General features: G+C 47.3%; 1 protein-coding gene across 1 annotated transcript; it reads left to right on the top strand.

Moving 5' to 3' along the window:
- The first annotated feature begins 349 nt into the window (after positions 1-349).
- On the top strand, positions 350-11,174 carry LOC118687091 (solute carrier family 2, facilitated glucose transporter member 3). The gene is made up of 10 exons (XM_036383800.2): positions 350-469; positions 3,352-3,447; positions 4,690-4,850; positions 5,140-5,380; positions 5,535-5,697; positions 6,338-6,525; positions 6,900-7,004; positions 7,410-7,511; positions 7,739-7,942; positions 8,451-11,174. Exons 1-10 carry the CDS (start codon positions 455-457, stop codon positions 8,628-8,630), a joined length of 1,455 nt encoding a protein of 484 aa, XP_036239693.1. The 5' UTR covers positions 350-454; the 3' UTR covers positions 8,631-11,174.
- Positions 11,175-20,160: the final 8,986 nt, after the last annotated feature.

Raw genomic sequence — 20,160 nt, 5'->3', positions numbered from 1 at the left:
CGTCGCTTTACGTCACGCAGCCGCCGTGGGTGCAAGCTGCCCAAAATAACTGATTCGTGCCATTAGCGAACGCTTCGCGCGTGGCATCCGAGGTGTGGTGGCTCCTTGTGCGCTGCCTGCGGGGCGCAGCGCCATCGCCCCACGGCCGCCGGGCCCGCTCCATCACCGCCCGGCCACCCCGCACGCAGATTCCCGTCACGGAGGGGCGTGAGCTCGGGGGGTGCTCCGTGATTGCTGTGTTTTGGCGTGGGGTAGCCGCCCCGCCCCTCCGTGTCCCCGCCCACGGCCGGGCCCATAAAAGCGGCGGGCGGGCACGGGCGGCGGCGTGCGCGGGGCGGTTCGGGCAGTCTCGGGCGTGGGCGGGCGCAGCCGCCGCCTCCGCCTCCTCTCGTGGGTTCCGTTAGGAGCGGCGGGCGGCCGTTCGCTGGCAGTCGGGCACCGGGAGCCACCGACGATGGACAGCAAAAAGGTACGTGGGCGATCGCGGGCTCGTTCTCGTCCTCTTTCTCCCCGCTGCCGCCGCCGCTCGGGTCCCTGGGCTCTACGGCGGAGGGATGCGGTCGCGGCCGGCGTTCGCCTGCAGCTCGCCATGGGGAGGGATGCGGCGGTGGTCCTGGCAGGGCCGCTGCTCGGCCCTTCGGCGGCTCTGTCTCCGGGAGGGGGATGGGGACTGCACAGCGCGGGAGAGGTTGTCGCAGGTCGCGCGATCGATTTTTGGTTCCGTGCGCGTGGCCTGATGATGCGCACGATGCTGTCCGCGTTGTAGGATATTGATCACGAGGTTTGTTTCGCTGGCAGCGCCGCACTCGGTTGGTCCCCGGGTTTAGGATGCTAAGCGGAAGAGTGATGCTAAAGTTATTTTTTTTGAGTGGTGGCAGTATGACTTCTAAAGGCATTTTAAAATTTCAAGAAGGTGGCAGAGCATGTCCTTCCCCTCCTTCTCATATGGAGAGTAGGGCATATTTGTCGGCATCTCCTCGTCTGCAGCAGCAGAGTGAGCTCATGACTGCGTGTATTTGAGCGCACTAAGGGAGACAGCACATACCCGCCTGAACCTGGGGCGGGATGCCGGGAAATTACACGGGAACAGCCAGAATTGGAGAGGGCCGGCGCTCTCATCGCCATATTGATGGGGGATGAGGGCAGTGTGAGAGGATGGGGCAGAGGAAAGGAGAGTGTCTGGTCAAGGTCGTTCGGAGAAGCGGAGAGAGGCCACTCCTGCCGGGCTCAACAAGTTGTTCAGCTCTGGGGTTGGAGGCAGTGAGGGAGGGGATCTGGTGAGGAGCATCTCCTGCAAAACGAATGCAGCCGATGCCTGTGGTCGGAGGGAGGGGTGGCGGTTTGAATTCCATGCTAGTGTACAGACCTCAGCCTTGAGCCTTTGGATAGAGTGGGTGTAGCTGTGCTATATCTGAACTCCCTGTTTGCCTTTTGGGAAGCAAGGCACTTGCAGCACTAACAAATGATCTATACATTAGATCACAGTCTGGCTCACTGGAGGGGATGGGTCATGCCATGTGATGTCTAGGTGGTGGGAGGCTGGGCAGAAGATGAATAGCAGGCAATAGCCAGGAGAAAGAAGTATGTAAGAGGGTAGAATAACTAAGCCTGCAGCTCATTTATGTGTCGTGTAAGTGAGGGGTGCCCACAAAGCAGGGACCCTGTGGTCCCTGCAGCACCCAGAAGGAGAAGGCCAGCTGTGGTCACTGCTAGCCATGACAAAGCAGAGTCCTGGGGGGAAGGTGCTCCTGTGTGAGCTATGTGGAGAGCTGGGGTTTGTCTGCAGCTTTGCCATACCTGCTGCATAGAGATGACCTGCCCTCGAGACCCAAAACTGTTTAGATATTATTATGCATTTCTGCAGGCATCCAGTTGCTTTGACAGAGCTGTGTCCTTGTGGTTCTGTGCCAAATTTCCTTGAGATAAAAATGAGGGGAGCGGTCACAGGGTGCCAGAGAGAATGCCTGGCCTGCCTAGGGTGTGTTCAGGTTTGAATGCACCTCCGTGCTCATCTGCCCCCTGTCCACTTTGTCTCCATCACTGACCTGGGCAGGAGGACATTTACATGATGTAGGTCAGTGGAGGAAGCCATGTCTGAGAATCCTTTCCCCAAATGTTGTTTATTGAGGCAGAACTGGTTGTATCTGAGGGTTGTGCAGGCCAGAAGGACATACATGCCTGGCTTGAAAGATTGGTGGACGTGGCACGAGCACTATATAACAGAAGGTTATTGTCCAAAACTTTGGGCGGTTTTGAGAGCTGCTACTCCTGGAGCTGAGCTAGGAAGTGAGAGACTGGAGGAGCTGTGACAGTGGGCCCCACCTAGTAGTTTACTCTGCCAGGCTTAAGTACAATAATTGGAAAGTCTTGGAAAAGGAACTGTTAATATTTTTGGAAAAGCTTCCCAACCTCCTGAGATGGGAAGGAACACAATCTTTCTGAATTGTGCCAACTCAGGCAGTGGCTGCCTAAGTGCCAACTCCTGAGTCACCTGCTCCCCCACACCTCCCTCACTCGGAGCTGGCTTAAATGCCACAAGCTTTAAAAATGAATAAAATGTCAGATGCTTTTTGCTGACACTTCAATTTCTCTGTGGGACTTCTGAGGTTGGCCCCTTAAGCTTTACCTATGGCTCTGAGGGCTCAGCAGTTTTTATTTTAATTTACTAGAGATTCAGGTGCACTGAAACTTCAGGGAGTGTGCTTAATGTAAGATACCAACTATTGCCACAGCTTAAAGAAAAATAGACGGGGAGCTCGGTAGCAACTGCTGCCACCTCTTGATGCAGCCGCTGTGCCAGTGCCCTGGGGCAGGGATGGGAAGCCCTAGCCTGGGAAAAACAAGCCTGTTGCCGAAGAGAGTGTGTGTTGTAACTGTTGTGAGTGACTGCCAGTGTAGCTCATGGCCAGATCTGAGACTCAATTTATGGGAACTTGTCAGCTGGCTCAGGGAAGAGTTAGACCCTTCTTTCATGACATGCCAGAGATCAGCAAAAGCTGCTGTAAAGCAGATCAACCCAAAATAACAGCCACTAATGCAAGCAGTGTATTTGTTACTGATGAGCTGAGAATAGTTGCTGAAGGTCAGGAGATAACAAAGGGGAGGCCCTGACAAACCCTCCTACTTGTAGCCGCAGAACTTTTCATGCTGTACAGTTGCATCTCCCTTTCTAGGGAGGGGGATCCAAGGGATGCAACTGGTACTCACCCTTGCTGGATAAAAGCCCATTCCCTGCCCTCAGAGCACTTGCATGTGGCACCTATGAGCTGCAGCTGCTCTTTATGCTGAAGAGAAGCTCAAGTTGTGTAGAAAGCCAAATTAACTAAATAATTGTTCCCTCTCTTTCCACAGAAAATCACAGCGCCTCTTATCTATGCTGTTTCCATTGCTGCCATCGGATCTCTACAATTTGGATACAACACCGGTGTCATCAATGCCCCTGAGAAGGTGAGAGGAAGGGGGAGGTGGGATGGGTGAGGTGCTGATGGGACCACAGTGGAGTAGAAAGGAGAGGAACTGTCTCCCAAGTAATTTGGTTTTGGTTTATGAAGTCAGTAAGGTATTAAAACCCCCGTTCAAATACAATATGAAACAGGAAGAACAAAGTTTTGGGGAGGAGGGAGAGCAAACAGAGAGGTTAATTCTCTTAATTAGAGGCACAGGAAGGGCAGGAGGGTTCCATCTGCAATACGTGGTGTGTGGAGGAATGTGAGCTGCCTCAGTTTTGAGTCAGAATAAACCAACCACGGCAGAAGGAATGTAGAGAGCAGTGTGCAGAAAACAGTTAAAGGTTGGTGGGAATTACAGCTGCCCTAATTTAGTTTATTTCAAGTTTATTTTACTTGTTTATTCATTCCTTGTGTTAAGTATAGATTCAGTGCTTGTAAAAGGGTTGTGACTTGGACATTTGACCAAACCATCCCATGACTGTAGCCTAAGAAAAAGAGGTGAAGAAAATGAGAGATGTGGTTTTCATGTAACTTTAAGATGGTTCCTCTGTCAAGAACTGAGTCACGAATACCACATCCACCCTCTCTCCGGGAAGAGATGTTCACCACGGGATGGGGGATGGGGTCAGTCCTCCCTAGTTAATGTCCTGCTGCCATCTGCTGGGGGCAGACACTCTGTCCCCCCAGCCCATGCCAGAATTTACCTCACTAGCTACAAGGATGCCTGGGAAATCAGCAATGTGGCCCTGTCACATCCCCTCTGAGACAGCATTATGTAAGAAATAAACAATTTTTCAGGCTTACTTCAGTGAAGCCTTGTGTGTCTCCAGCTATTTCTATACCAGAAATCCTGTCCCTGCTGTCGATGTTTTGGTATTGCCAGAAATGTTCCCATCCACTCACTGGTCATGTTTTCTTGTTCCCTTTCATTCCCAACTGTCTCCCGCCTCCTCCCAAGAACCATCAGTGACTCATCTGAAATATTCAGAATATAAGCCTGTTCTCATTAATAAACCCTGCTGTCCTGTGGGTACCCTGCCTGCCCCTCCACTCAGTGAAGCACTCTCCCTCATCATACTGAGCTACTTCTGTGCCCTTGTCTTCCTCTTGTATAACTTGTTGCTGCCTTTTTAGGTCTCTCTCATGGCAGCAGGAAGCAGAAGGAAGGCAGTCTCCCCTCTCCCACGTGTAAAATGTCCCCCTCTGGATTGTAACTCTTGCTACCTGACTCCTCTTGCAGATCATCCGGGGCTTTTTCAACAGAACTCTGTCAGAAAGGAGTGGGACGGCTGTCTCCCAAGAGCTACTCACCTCTCTGTGGTCACTTTCTGTGGCCATCTTCTCAGTAGGAGGCATGATTGGCTCCTTCTCAGTCAGTCTCTTTGTAAACAGATTTGGCAGGTAAGTTGGGAAGCGGGGGATGCAAGCTGTTGGAGAACTTTTCCCTTTACAAAGGAGTGTTGGGAGGAAGAGGGCAGAGGTGGGAGGAGATGTGTGGGGAGAAAGCAAGAATGTGTGGGCTGCAAAAAGAAGGATTGCAGGCCAAGGCAGGATCTGAATGAGAATTATTCCATTCTGTTCCCACTCCTGAGATAGGAGATCGCGGGCAGGTTTACATTTACCCCTCTCCTGATGATTTTCCTGCTGTATTGCCAGTTTAAGTTCAGTCTTGACATCTTTACCCTGGCAGGAGGAACTCCATGCTGCTTGTGAATGTCTTGGCCTTTGCTGGTGGCCTTCTCATGGCCTTCTCTAAGGCAGCAGGAGCAGTGGAGATGTTAATTATTGGCCGCTTTATTATTGGCACCTTCTGTGGCCTCTGCACCGGCTTTGTGCCCATGTACATCAGCGAGGTGTCACCCACCAGTGTCCGTGGAGCCTTCGGCACCCTCAACCAGCTGGGCATTGTTGTGGGCATCCTGGTGGCTCAGGTAGGCCTGGTACAACCTGATCCTGCCCTCAGGTGGGGTGAGCAGGGCTTTACTTGCCATCAGGGGCAGAGTGTGGATCCTGTCATACTGGGATGGGGGGTGAGGAATTGAAGTGTTTGAAGTCACTCTTATTTCTCTTCTGTCCTTGGTGTAGATCTTTGGACTAGAGGCGATCATGGGCACTGAAGGACTTTGGCCAATGCTTTTGGGGTTCACAATCCTCCCAGCAATCGTGCAGTGTATTGGTCTTCTGTTCTGTCCTGAAAGCCCCCGCTTCCTATTGATCAACAAGATGGAGGAGGAGAAAGCCCAAGCAGGTAAGAACTCATCTCAAAGGGGCAGGGCAGTGTTCTGGCTCCCAGCCTGCACTGAGCTTGAGTGGGAGGCCAGGACTGATCCTGGTGCCTGTGGTGAATTAGGGTGTGACTCCCGGAGGGCATCAGGCCTGGCCTACCTTCCCATCCTTTAGGTTGCACCAGTGCCAGGAAGCATGAAAAACCTGGCATCCCAACAGAGGCTGCAGGTGGGATCAAGATGTGAGGAGTGGCACCTAGCCTGGTGGGATGTAGCAGGACCAACTGCTGCTGCCACTCTCCCAGCTCCTCCTGAAAGGCAGGAAGTAGGCTGGCATTTACCCAGAGCTTGGAGGGCTGGGGTCAGCTCTGGCAAGAGCCTGAACAGCATTGCAGGATCAAACATAAGCTTGGAGATCAATCAACATGAGCAGGACCTGGGCCCGGTTTCTGTGCTGTTCACAGCACCCTGACCTCTGGGTTGGAAAGAAGAGCAAGGCTGGCAGCAGAGGCTTGGCCTTTCCCATGCAGCAGGCCTCAACACCAGCTGGGGGTGTTCAGTCTTCCTCCTGTGCCCTCCCTGCAGCAGCAGGATGGGACACACACCTGCCCTGGCCAGTAGGTGTGTATCTCATACCTGGTGTCTTTGGATTCTTCCCTCCAGTTCTCCAGAAGCTCCGTGGCGATCGAGATGTATCTCAAGACATCGAGGAGATGAAAGAAGAAAGTGCTAAAATGTCCCAGGAAAAGAAAGTAACTGTGCCACAGCTCTTCCGTTCTCCAAACTACCGTCAAGCCATTATCATTGCCATCATGCTGCAGCTCTCCCAGCAGCTCTCAGGCATCAATGCTGTGAGTTATCTTGCTGTCTCATCTTCTGGGCCTCCCTTATCTCTGGCTAAACTTGCACTTGCTACTGGTGCGGGGAGAACTCTCAAGTCCCAAAACATCTTTGTGCCTTGACTGGAGGTCACTGTTTTGTCATCTGGCAAAGATGCTAAGATGGGAAATGGATAGTGTGGCTTTCACTTTGCCCATGTGCACCCTGGTGAGGCACTGCAGCCTTGCACCAAGTGAATAAACTTAGACTGGAAACATGCTGTTTTATAGTGTGGAGTGCTGCTTAGAAACTCCCTGATAGGAGTGCAAGCTGCTTGGCAGAGGATGAGGGACATGCTCTCAAACATGGAATTGTGACTGTGTCCAACTTTCTCCTCTCTTCCCAGGTATTCTATTATTCCACGGGGATTTTTGAACGAGCTGGTATCACACAGCCTATCTATGCCACCATTGGAGCCGGTGTGGTGAACACAGTCTTCACTGTGGTGTCGGTGAGTGGGACAGGGCTGTGTCTGCCTGGCCGTGTCTCTGGCAGATGGGACTACAGACAAGTACCCAGGTGGTGGCAAAGCACTGGGCTGTGCACTGACCTGTGGGAACAAAGACCAGCGTGCATCAAAGGTGTGGTGGGAGGAGAGAGGGGCAGAAAGAGATGTTGTTATCTTAGATGAAAGAGAATGGGGAAAAGAGTGATGAGAGAAAGCAGTAGCAAGAACCAGAGTGGAGAACTTGTGCTGACAATGGAGCAGCCTGGTGGCCTGCACCGAGATGATCATGGTCTCTGAGGTTTATGGGCAGATAAGGAAAAGATGCAGGAGGCACTGAGCAAGGAGGTCTGTCCTGCTTTTTTTGCCAAAGTAATGGACATTTTTTTCCTTCTGCCTTCTCCTTTCCAGCTGTTCCTGGTGGAGCGTGCTGGCCGCCGGACCCTCCATTTAGCTGGTTTGGGTGGCATGGCTGTGTGTGCTGCTATTATGACTGTGGCTTTGGCTCTGAAGGTGAGTGATGGGTGTTATTGTCCAGGCTGACCCCAGCAGGAACTGATAAGAAAACACATCTGCTTTGCTCTGCAATACTTGCCCTGTAGGCAGGTAGAGCCAAGTGTGCAATGGAATGAGCAATTTTCTAACTCTGGGACCTGCTACGGTGTTTGCAGTGCAGCTGAGAAAGTTGTGACGCTAGAGATGGCCTAGCGTTGTGCTGATCATACTTTGTTCCCTTGCAGGATGTCGTGGACTGGATCAGATACATCAGCATTGTTGCCACTTTTGGCTTTGTGGCTCTTTTTGAGATTGGCCCTGGCCCTATCCCGTGGTTCATTGTGGCAGAACTCTTCAGCCAGGGCCCACGACCTGCAGCCATGGCAGTGGCTGGTTGTTCCAACTGGACCTCCAATTTCTTAGTGGGAATGCTCTTCCCCTATGCAGAGGTAAGTCCTGGTTTATGAAGCACTGTGAAAGCACTGCAGCATTGGAAAAGGCGTCCAGAAAAGCAGTAGAATCTGCATCTTTGAAGACTTTGGCACATGACTATATGACCTTTAATAACTTGACCTCTCCTAGAAATTGTCCCTGCTTTGGGAAGAGGGCTGGTGAGTCTTCCAGAGGTCTCTGAGTCAGTGTTATGATTGTTACTGGAGGCTGTTGCTCACCTTATATTCTGCTGTCTTAACTGGTTGCAGCTTACAAATATTTGCAAGAGCCATCTTAGTTAGCACATCATTGCTTTCGCTTTAAAAGCATCAATTTTGGTCACCCTCAGGAAGATTAAAGACCATTAGAAGCCCATAGGAATGTGATTTCAATTTTTAAAATGCTGTGATGAGAAAAGTCAGTAAGGGCACTGTTGGAGAAAGGTGTTGGAATTTTAACCTCTCAACAGCAAATGACCTTACATGTAATATGAAAAAAAATCTTTTGTGTGTGTTCTCCCTGCAGAAACTATGTGGCTCCTATGTCTTCGTCATCTTTCTTGTTTTCCTGGTCATCTTCTTTGTCTTCACCTTCTTCAAAGTGCCAGAGACCAAGGGCAGGACTTTTGAAGACATCTCCAGAGGCTTTGAGGGACGAGGAAACAGCTCATCACCCCAGAAGATGGAGATGAACAAAGCTGCCTAAGAGCCACGACACACCCATTCTTTAACTCGTTCATGCTTAAAGAGTCATTAAAGGAATGAGCAAAGAAAACCATGAGAACTGGGACGTTTTTCCCCTCTTCAATTGCTGCTATATTCTTTTCACCCACATGCTCACCCATTCTGCCAGGCTTGCCAGCATTAAGCAATTCTGATATGGGTGATCTGCCATACTGGAAAGCACCTGGCACTTGCAAAAATAATCTCATCTTTCCTGCCACAAACATCAGGAGAACAGAGAAGAGCTGGCAATATTTTTACTTTTCTCACATAAAATTGCCATTTGGGGTTAACATACTTATGCACACAGTGACCATTATGTATTTGACCCTAATTACTATTTTTGTAGTGAGTTGAAGTGACCTGCTAAACAAGTCCCCAGCCCTTTGAGTCTACTCTGTGTGCGTCTGTATGGTGTTACACTGGAATTTGGCAAGCTTACCAAAAAGCATTTGTGCTTTTTCCTATCCAGTGTGCACTCTTTTTAGCCTCAGGAAAAAGGGGACCAAGTCACATGCATATTTTTTCCTGCTCTTTTATTTTTTGTATAGACAGACTGAAAGCATACTTTTACTTCAGTTTATTTATTTGTATGTCACTTTGTAAATATTTATTTTTTTAAAGGTGTACAAAAATGTACAGATAAAGAAATTGGAGAGGTTTAAGAGAAATAGCTATTCTAACAAATGATGCTGTAGACTTGAGGTGCAATAAGACTGTAAAGGGGAAATGTACTAAAAGAGGTTGAGCATTTTAGGTGGTATGTACAGCAGAGCCAATTATGCACATCACCTTGAAGTTATTTGTGCCCTCTGGAAAGAAATTCGAGGAGTTCTGTACTTGTGGGAAGAGGTATGTTTCTGCACTAAAATCTCTGTTATTAGGGATTTTTGGTGGCTGTTTTAAATAATTGTTCTCAAATGTTGATGAGAGTGCGATATTGCATCTTAAAATTGGTTTTGTTGGATTATATTTTCAGACATGGTTTTAAGCATTCTATGGATGACTGAGGGTGGTGATTGCAAACCAGAAGGTAATTTTTCCTGCCTTCTCTTAATTTTATTTCTTTTTTGGCTTCTCTGTTATAGTCTAGTACATCATAAATTCTGAAACTTGCAGATTGTCATTTAAAGGAGCGCAAGGATAAAGATTATTTTTCAAAGCTGTATTTTCTTAGCAGTTGTTCCTATAAATATTACAGAGGGTCATGTAGCATGACCCTTCTGGACACAGGCATGGTCAGTTGTGGTACATGTAAGTTCATGAGAGTAGAGATGTGGGACTAGACACCAGAGCTATTGGAATTTGCTGGTTTAGCAGTGCGAAAGGTCTGTAGTGCTCAGTCCCCTGCTTGGTTGAAGGCCGGATGTTTTTTGCCCCCTATGTCCTCTCTGGAAGGTCTGCATGATGTTGTGGTGCTCACCAGTGTGCTTTGTAGATGTGTACAGCTCTGTTATAGTGCCTCTGTTCTAAGGGATGTGGCAGGCAGTAATTGTTCATCAGTAAATGTCGGTCTCCTTGCTTGTCATTCCGCTGGGCAATCGAGTTTGTGTCCCCCACCCTTGCTGCCAAGCTAGCTCAGGCAGGCAAAAAATAGTGCCTAGGGTACACTTGCAGTCAAGGAGGGGCAGCTTTAATCCCTGCAGCGTTCTGTGACAGGCTCCAGGCCCGTGCCTGTCCAGACCTGCACAAAATATCTAAAGGTAGCACAGAGGTAGGTCCAGTTTACACTCCTGCTCTTCTGAGATCAAGCTGCAGTTTTTGGATGTGGTCAAACTTGGGTTGACCTGCTGGAATTCATCACTGGATATCCTAGAAAAGAGGTAGGCCCACAGATTCTGAGGTGGTAAAAGCAAGAAAGGTTGGAGTGACAGCAAGACTTTTGCAGCATGGATAGCCCAAGCTTTCTTGCCAACATAGTGCTTCAGAGCAGGTTAGAGAAATTCCCATTGATGTATATTCTGGGGGGTCTGTCTGACATTTTCAGTAACTAGTGATGACATTTCTACCTTCCCTAATGAGAAACAGTTGCAAAGATCAGTTAAATTTGCTGCTGTTAAATGCTTCCTGTGAATTAATTTGAAATGCCCCAGCTTTGCACAATGCAATCATATTACATCCAGTTTTCCCAAGCTTTTTATTTAGGCTTACATTCCAGATATTTATTCTCAGAAGTATTACATAAGATGTCTCTCCCAATTTTGATATTCTGGCTCAGTTACATAGATTTCTGTGCCCTTCCTTTGGCCCTCCAGCACATTCAGACATGATATTTCTGTATGGGTATCTGTATGTTAGGAAATTCCCCTCACAGCTGTGCATAAGAGCATTCCATACTTTGCATCAGGTGTGTGTTGGCTTGGACCGAAATGTGTAGGCCTTTCTCACATGGTATCTTTCTTAATTTCTTTTTCTGTAACGGCATTGTGAATATTTCCGATGGATTTTATATGCTTATTAATGTGGTTGTTTCCTGGTTTTGAAATAAAAAATACGAAATAAATACCTGATTTGGATTTTACCTTTATCCTGTAGGTCTTCTCTTATTCTTTTATCAAAGCCTGGGACTGCATCCTGAAATGTCCCCAGCATCTACCCTGCAACCTTTCTGGGTAGCTAGGCACTCTGGATTTACTGTTTTATCCTACCAGAAGTGATGATTTCTCTCAGCTTCTATACAAATCACCATTAATTCCCTTACTACCACTTCTTAGCAATTTTTAAACTAAAGATGTGCTTCTCTGCTTCTTGTTTGCTGAAATCCTTTTTGTTTGTGTGTAAATACTTTTCCAATGTAATGGGAAGGGAGAGAGAAGTGGCTGGAGGTTATGAATCCTGCCCAGAGCTAAAGAAGGTGAGACTTCTGCCCCTGCTCTGTTCCCACTGCACTCCTCACTTTCACTGCCAGGAGGGTGAAGAAGGACCCCTTTCCCCTGTAGCTGCTTTCCTCCCTCTGTTTGGGATGTGACCTTCATGTCCTTCTGTGAGATTGTGCCACTGTACACTCAGCAGTGAATATTGGAAAGGAGCAGAGGGATGGAGAAAAAAACCCCACTGCCTCAGGAGCTGATCCTGTAGCTCAGGAACTGCAGCATTCCTTGGACTACTCTCAGGTCTCTGGGTTGCTCTCAAAAAATATTTGAACAAAATATGCTTCAGTAGAAGAGGATGGGATTAAGTGAAAGGAAGGAAAAGATGGCAGACCCCAGAGTACCTTGGAGCAGGAATGTTTCTAATATACTCCAGAGTCAGCAGGCTGCTCAAAGCCTAAAACAAGGAGAAAGTAGGGAACAATGTAAAGTCTGGAAAAGCTCAGCAGAGCAGGGATCCCATGAAGCCTTTCTGAAAGCTGCTGTTGCTGGCTGCTGTGTGCTCCCAGCTTGCGCCTGTGTTTTGCTAAGCTTGGTATGCAACCTGGCCTTGGAGCTGGGGAGTGCCCTGGGCTAATCTGTCTAGGATTGTTTTTCAATTCTAGCTTAACTACAAAAATAAAGCCCAGCCATCCAAACTCATAAGCATATCCAGCTCAAACTTAACTCTTAATATTTCAGTCTTCTTTGTCAAAGTGGAAGCAGAGAACAAAATCACTTGTGGCCAAAGCATGTGATTCACTGAGCACTAAATTAATCTGTGTAGTGTTTGTGATAAAACTTGGGTTAGGGAACAAAGCTTTGGTTTAGATCTGGTTAGTTCTTAAAATTGTAAGGAAGCTTCAAAAGGAAAACCTGTTTCCAATTAAATGGTTTGAATGCAATTTAATGGTTTGAGGATGGGCTGTTTTCAGCTGAAAGTGTTCATCCCATCCAAGTGAGCATGTAGGCAGTTCTTGTGGCCACCACGATACCCCACAGAAATGAGTCACTGGAGAGTTCTTGGAATGAAACTGATGCTGAATGGACAGGAGAAGAACCCCAAGGGTCCCAAGTGACATCAGCCATGTCAAAGGTTTCAGTGCTGTTTTACAGGCTGGAGCACAATAAAGTGTCACAGCATCGCTGCCAACATCTGTTGCTTTCTGCTTGTGTTATTTCTGATTAATGTCTTTGCATGCCAGCCAAGAACAGCAGTTTATTTCTGTGAGAAGAAATGTGGGAAAAAAAAACCTCCAGCAAACAACATTTTATTGGAGGTAGATTTCCCTGCTGCATGTCCAGTGCAAAAATCTTTTAATTTGATGTTCTGTTCTGAAAAGAGGACACCTTTTAGACACCTCAGTAGCTGGGGAGATATGGGGGAGCTTCTCCCTTGGGAAGGTATCTGGGTGAGAGCACAGGCAGGAGATTGCTTTCTTACCTCTGAGCAAAGTCACCAACCCCTTCTTTGAGGGTTACTCCAAAAAGGAACATTTGCCAGCTTGGTGGGGGACTGTGCCATCACTGCTTTCATTTGAGAGGAAAGGTGTGGACACACTGCCAATGTCATTGTGATGGGCCACGGTGGAGCAGCATCAAGAAGTGACTCACCACAACATTTTCTCCCACTGCACACATTGTGAGAAAGGTCCTGCCAGCAGGCAAATCAAATGCACGTTTTGTTGCATAGAAAATTTATGTCTCTCTGGCTTTTTTTCCAGACTTCCTGCAGATCAGACCAAGGACACAATTCTAACGTTTTCTTCACTTTTAGAAGGACTCTTTGAAGACTGTGAGATACTTGCTGGAAAACCTGGGGTCTGGTCTGTCACTTAGCCTGGCTCTGTCTTTACAATGTGAGTTACCAGATGAGAGAGACAGTTGTCTTCATAATATGCTGCTGGGAAAAGGCAGCACTCAGGCTGGCAGACAAGGAGAGAATATGGGTTTGCCTCCTAAGATATATATTGCTACGACAATTTAATTGGTGTTACTTGAATGTATTCCATTTCTGGTGGAGGCAGGCTGTAACTTTTAAAACAATTCACTTGCTGTGATATATCTTGTTTCAATGCTATACCTCACTAAATTACAGTGTTTACAAGAACTGTCTCTTCCTTTTCCATGAGTTTCAGCAGGCCTGACAGACACATGACTGACCTGCTAAGTCTGTTTTCTGCTTATGTTGCACAACCATTTTCTGTTTAGCAAGAGGTCACATGGATTTGTGTAAGGCAGTCATACTGGCGCACCAGTCACTGTGACATGCATTGTGGGACCACTGCAGATCCTGTTCTGAACTAGCAACTGGTCATCCATGTTAAAACTAAGCTATCACTAGATCAACCTGATCAAACAGCACCCTGTTTTACCATCTCTGGTCTCTGTTTCATCCTGTTTTTTAGTCTTTTTCCATCATGCCTTCCATTAACAAATTTGATTCTCCATCACAAACAAACTCAGATGTTTATTGCTTCCTTTATATTCCTGTCACCAAGTGCCATTGTCACTCAGACTGCATATTATCTTGTTACATTAAATTCCTTGGGGTCTGGACTAGCTTCCTCTCCCCTTTGCTCTGCTTATTTCTTGCAAAGTGCTCTCCTCTCTGATATGGATCAAAACCCACAGTGAAAGTCTTAAGGTAATAACTCTGCTTTGAGTCCAGTGTATGACCTAAAGAGTCCTCAAGGCTTAGAGGAAAGCCACCAGAATATATAAGGATGCAGAACCAGGAGAGGATGAAACCTAGGAGCAGTGGTGAAGGTGTGGAGGGACATGGATGCAGCCGTGTGGCAGGAGAATGAGGGAAGAGAAAAAAAATCAAAAAAATACCCAAGATCTGGAAGGAAGATAAGATGTTTATAAGTATGAAAAGGTGGAACAGGATCTAAAAGAGAGGGATATGAACTTTAAAAGAAGCAGGTGAGATACTGAGGAAGTGAAAGACTGAAGGCAACCAAAGTTGTCTTGGCTCTTGACCTGTACGCAAAATAAAATGAAGCCCAATAGGACTCCAGAAGCTTGTGAATCACAGGCAAGAGGTCATTGGTTCTTCAGGGAAAGAGAAATAGAGGTGTCACCTCCAACACATGTTCAGAAGTATCTTTGCAGCTGAAACAAACAGCTATGTCAGAGTCACAGTGCTCTCTGCAGTACAACCTCACCTCTTGGTCCACAAAGATTGGGTCCTGCTCGCTTGAAAGATGGCTCTAAAAATGCCTCTTGAGAGCCACAGGCAGGTAAAACTGATGGGCATGCAAGATACAGCTGGCTCAGCTGGACTGAAGGTCTCCCAGTGGCAAACCAGAAGCAGCCTGGCCATAAGCACAAAGCAGAGATTTCTTCCTACCTGTGGTAGGTAGTGCAAGACGAGATCCAAATAGAACTGGCCAAGGCCAACGTCAGCAAAGCCCAGTGTGGGCAGATACCACCACTGCTGAAACCTGCAGCAGGGGCTTGTCCATCTCAGAAAAACTTATCCATGCAGAAATGTTGAGGAATACTTTCCAGCTTCCTTATTTCGTGCCTGAGACCAAATTTTTACTGAGTGATGGAGCAGCATCCCACCACCTTTATGCTCCTCCTTTTTCTTATTCTGATGCAAGAGTTACATTCACAGTGATCATATGTAGTTCATAGGTAATGGTGTGTGCTGTCATGCTCTGGTCACACACATATACACAAAAAAGTTAAAGGCATTGTATTAGTGTAAGGTTTTGGAGTTTCTGAACACACACAAAAAAAGAAAACTAAGCAAAACCAAAAAAAAGGGGAAAAAACAGAAGTAAAGGAAGAGAAACATTTTTCCTTGTGACTGGACAGTCCACTTCCTGACTGGCTGCATGTGTGAGAGCAGAGCAGCCAAAGGAACAAACACAAGGGCTGACTAGAAATAAAGCTTTAACAAAGATTTAGTGCCCAGTGTTGGCTCTTGAAATGATAGTTTCATTTTTTTCCCTTGACTCTGACTTAATTTTTATTAACAGGTTTTGTTCTACTGAAGGCAGGTTCAAAACAAATTAGTGACACTTTAAAAATAGAGACTGAGGAAATCTAAAGCTCAATGGGAAGACTAAAAGGAGTGAATTCTGCAGAGAGGGTTGACAGGGAGGGAAGGATGGGACTCATGCCTGGAAATGCTGACAGGTCTTAGGAGCCAGAATGAGCCACTGCAACTTGAACTGGGCAGGCTGGACACACCTCAGTTCCCTGGCAGCCCTCTCTGGACTGGAGGCCAAAAGGGACATGGGAATGGTCCCAAATGCACTCACCTGGCACCCGATGTGCAGTCACCGGGTGCATTTGCTGGTGCTGGCCTCTGAGGTGAGGGAGACTGCGGAGGCCTGGCATGGCTCCTCATCTCCTTGTCTTGCCTGACTTGGAAGGACAAGGTGAGGAAAGAGGAGCACAAAGGAAAGGGATGATCTCTCCTTGATACTAATGCAAAGGACTGCAGGACTGGAAGATCTGGTGCCAGGTGACTGGAAGATCTGGATGGATCCAAAGGGTTCACACTGCTCCTGCTACTGGACTCTCTGAACTGGGTGCTCCTGGGAAGGTTTTTGGAGTGCAGCCATAAAAACCATGTTTGAAGTGGCTACCCACCAACGCTGCAAACCCCAGATGAGATTCATATTAGAGTCCACGTCTTTCTTATGAAATAAAAACTTATCTGATGTGTGGTTTGTGGGTGCGAACACTTTGGTTGCACAGATATCATTGCTTGCTCAAGGTAGTACAGTGTTAAAAGTGCAGCTGGGATAGAAGATATTTCTGTGATTAAGCCAGACTTCCTATCACTCCCATTTTTTAAAACAACGTCATCTGAAATTATGTCCCCCATGTCTGCCCCCTTGATTCACACTGAAACCTTGATGGACAGATACGAAACCCTCAGAACAGTTTTTATTGCCTTTCTTACAGAACTCTTGAGTCTGAGTGGCGATGAGGGACTGAACATGAGTGCTTAGCAGCTAGGCCTGTGCTTACTGTGAAGAGAAGCAGTGTCTTTGTAAGGGAAATTTAGAAGGGGCAGGTGGTGGGTTTTTATGAGTAAATTTATGAGAAGATGTCAACACTGGAGAAGAGTTTCTCAAGACTCTACCCCATCTCCTTCTCTCTATTTGCCCATTAAAATCAACTGTTCCTCCAAAATAGTCCTGCTACCTGGGATTTCCCATTCTAGCTTGGTCACCTGAGAACTGGAAGCCATAAGCTTCCCCCTTTCCATGCTTCCTGTCTGTGCCTGTAATGCCAACCCCTCATTCCCAGTGGACTGGGACAGAAATCTGAATGTTGCACTTCTTGGCAGTAAAGAAACACCAAGGCCTTCTCGGAAGCACCCTGTCACATGGGGCAGAAAATAGGTGAGAAGCTTCTGTGGGATCTCATCTCCAGCCATCCAGATCCATATTAACCTGCAGATTTTGGCATGCTGCACTTTGCCATTCTGCCTCTCAGTGTCTGACCCAGCTCTCCCAGTATCGCTCCAGCCAGTTCCACGCCCCAGTGCACAGAAAAATGCAGGTAACCCTTATGGCCTGCTCTCTTAGCTCCTGCCCTCAGCACTGAAGCATCCTGTTGGCTGTCCCAGCATGGCCAGAGCAGTGGCCATGTGGGCCCAGCAGCTTCTGCCTAGATAGATGCACTGTTGGATAGCTTGTAAGGAATAGCTGATAACCATTATGCATAAGCTGAAACTAGTGTGAAGACTTTCTTCCTCACTCTGTCTCCTTGGTTATGAATTTTCCATTAACATCTCCTCTGGCCTCTTGAAGGTGCCAAATATTTAATGGGCAAATGCATCTCTACAAGTTACAAGCTCGAGTAAAGCAACATTCAGTGGATGTAGAATATCAGCAGAACATCAGAAGTATGTGGTTGTAATAGATGGGAGATGCATCTTTTGTTTCCAGATATTGCTCATGAAAAGGTTGGGGGAAATTTGATAAAATTTGGTCAATTCTGACCAAGTTTTTTCTCTGTCTCCAGAGCAACCAACGTTCAGTGCTACAGAATATTTTGTCGCACAATCAGTCTGTGTAGGTGCAACATTTACTCTTTCTGATGTGTTCTACCATGTGTCAGGGTGTGAAGAGCATGAGAGGTTGCTCAGGGCAGTCTTTGGGCAATGTCAAAGGACCCCAGCCTGGAGTTTAGAAGAGCTGCTGGTGACATCATTCACAATCACTGGGATATTTTGCATCTTCCCAGTTCCCAGTATGCTGAGTAGTGGTTTGCTGCCATACCTCCCCCTCCTTCCAAAGGAGGATGCTGTGCCTACAGTCCTGTCAAAGTGCATCACATCAGCCACTCTCTCCTAATCCATATAGCCAGTCCTTTCATTTCAAAAGGCAGTTTGCCCTTGGTAAACCAGCACCACCCTTTCCTGACCACATCCTTTGGTGCATGTGGCACTGGGTGACAAGAGGACACAGCACTGAGGTAGGGATGGCTGGTCTGGGGTTCACTGACTCATCCTGGTTGGTCTGCACAGCTGCATGCAACATTAGCATTTTTTCCAGCTGCCAGGGATGACAGATGAAAGACTCTGGTCTCACAATCACATCAGGCAATTTTTTCAGCAGCTTCAGAAATGTCCCAGCACCCTTAGAGTGTATTCTATTCAATCTCATGCACTGTAATATATTCAACCTCCCTAAGTACTATCAAGCCTGGTGCTGCCCCACTCCTTGCTGTCCCTCAGTTTTACAAACCATTATGATATGTTTGGAAATCTGGGAGCAGGCTTTGCTTCTACAGATATAGCAAGGAAGGCTTTGAGTACTTCAGTCTCATGTAAGGCTGAGCAATTGGTCACTACTTTGTCTCCTCATTCCTCAGCAGACCTGTATTTTCCCTGGACTAGTTACTAGGTTAGTTGCATAATCCCTTTGTCACCCATCCTGTTCCATGTAAGTTTCTCCTCTAGCTAGGCTCTAAGGTCTTTCTGATTTCATCATTCTGTACCCAAGCAATGCTTCAATCCTCCTTCTCCATAGCCTATCTTTTTTCCCAGCTCTTGTGTGTATGCTTTTTGCACTTGAATTCATTGTGAAGCCCCTTCCTTAGTTAGGATGAGTTTCATTCAAAATTACCAGACCTGCTGCACCAAAAAAAAAAAAATTGTTTGAAGATGCTGTCTTGCACAGTGTTGGTCAGGGCAACAGCTGTGCTGTGCCAGTGTCTTTTTACAATGCTCTGATGCTGTAAATCAGTGGAAGAGTGACTGAGGGCACAACTGGAGCTCTGGATTTCTGGCACACAAAAGAAGGAAGGAAGGAAGGAAGGAAGGAAGGAAGGAAGGAAGGAAGGAAGGAAGGAAGGAAGGAAGGAAGGAAGGAAGGAAGGAAGGAAGGAAGGAAGGAAGGAAGGAAGGAAGGAAGGAAGGAAGGAAGGAAGGAAGGAAGGAAGGAAGGAAGGAAGGAAGGAAGGAAGGAAGGAAGGAAGGAAGGAAGGAAGGAAGGAAGGAAGGAAGGAAGGAAGGAAGGAAGGAAGGAAGGAAGGAAGGAAGGAAGGAAGGAAGGAAGGAAGGAAGGAAGGAAGGAAGGAAGGAAGGAAGGAAGGAAGGAAGGAAGGAAGGAAGGAAGGAAGGAAGGAAGGAAGGAAGGAAGGAAGGAAGGAAGGAAGGAAGGAAGGAAGGAAGGAAGGAAGGAAGGAAGGAAGGAAGGAAGGAAGGAAGGAAGGAAGGAAGGAAGGAAGGAAGGAAGGAAGGAAGGAAGGAAGGAAGGAAGGAAGGAAGTTGCCTACCTTCCTTCTCTGGTGTTACATGAATGTGGACACAAGGGAGGCTGTCCATGCAGTAGGCCATTGCACTCCCAAAGCCCAGCAAGCACTTTCTGCCATCTCAGAGCAGTCAGCATGGCACTGGTGTATCAATTTGATGGTGGTTGATTTGATACTGAAGATGATGTTTAGGGAACTGAGTAAGAGGAAGCCAATGAAGGATGGAATGGAGTGAAGCCCTGAGTGATGAACACAGCAGAAGACGTGGCAGAGACAGTGAGTGACTCTGGAATGGAGTCCTAGGGCTGTGAGGAAATGGTCCCTGTAGAGAGGTACCCAGGAGGATTATCATATACCCAAAGCATTGGGTCACTTGCTGGCAGTGTGTCTGGCATTACAGCAGGAGAGAGGATGGAGCTGTGTGTAATAAGGAGAGAGAAGTATGCTGAGAAGAGTGGTCAGATCTCTGAAGGCAATGGTGGTTGAAAAGACATTTTATAGGAGAGTCCTTGAAAGTGGTGTGGCTATGAGTGGAGCTGTTTGAAGTGAGGTGGAGTGGCCATCAGGTAGTTTTAGCTATTTAGGTATCTTGGTGTGAGACCTCACATTTTAGTAATGGCATTATGACTGCAAGGTGGGCTGGGAACAGGCAGCCATGAGGCAGAGGAGGTAAATAAACTCTAGCCTATATCCACCAAGAATGTGCAGCTCAGCACTTGCTGTCATCCAGCAGCCTTTGTCTTTTTGTCACCGTGCTCCCTCCAAAAGAGTTCTTTCATGTCCATCCAAGAGTGTTCTGTGGGTACAGAGATGGCTGCCAAGCACACTGAGGTGGTGGGAATGAACAAAAAATGCTGACAGCTTTGGAATAAGTGGCATGCTGAAGGCTAATCTTGTTTCAGCAGCTAGAAACAGGACTTGGTGTGCTCTGGG

This window comes from Molothrus ater, chromosome 2 (assembly GCF_012460135.2).
Source record: "Molothrus ater isolate BHLD 08-10-18 breed brown headed cowbird chromosome 2, BPBGC_Mater_1.1, whole genome shotgun sequence".
NCBI classification, from domain to species: Eukaryota; Metazoa; Chordata; class Aves; order Passeriformes; family Icteridae; genus Molothrus; species Molothrus ater.
This window is presented reverse-complemented; position numbering and strand designations above follow the sequence as displayed.

Coding starts and splice junctions, on each gene's coding strand:
- LOC118687091 (XM_036383800.2), top strand. Junction 7,005..7,409: donor CAGTCTTCACTGTGGTGTCG/GTGAGTGGGACA, acceptor TCTCCTTTCCAG/CTGTTCCTGGTGGAGCGTGC. Junction 7,943..8,450: donor TGCTCTTCCCCTATGCAGAG/GTAAGTCCTGGT, acceptor TTCTCCCTGCAG/AAACTATGTGGCTCCTATGT.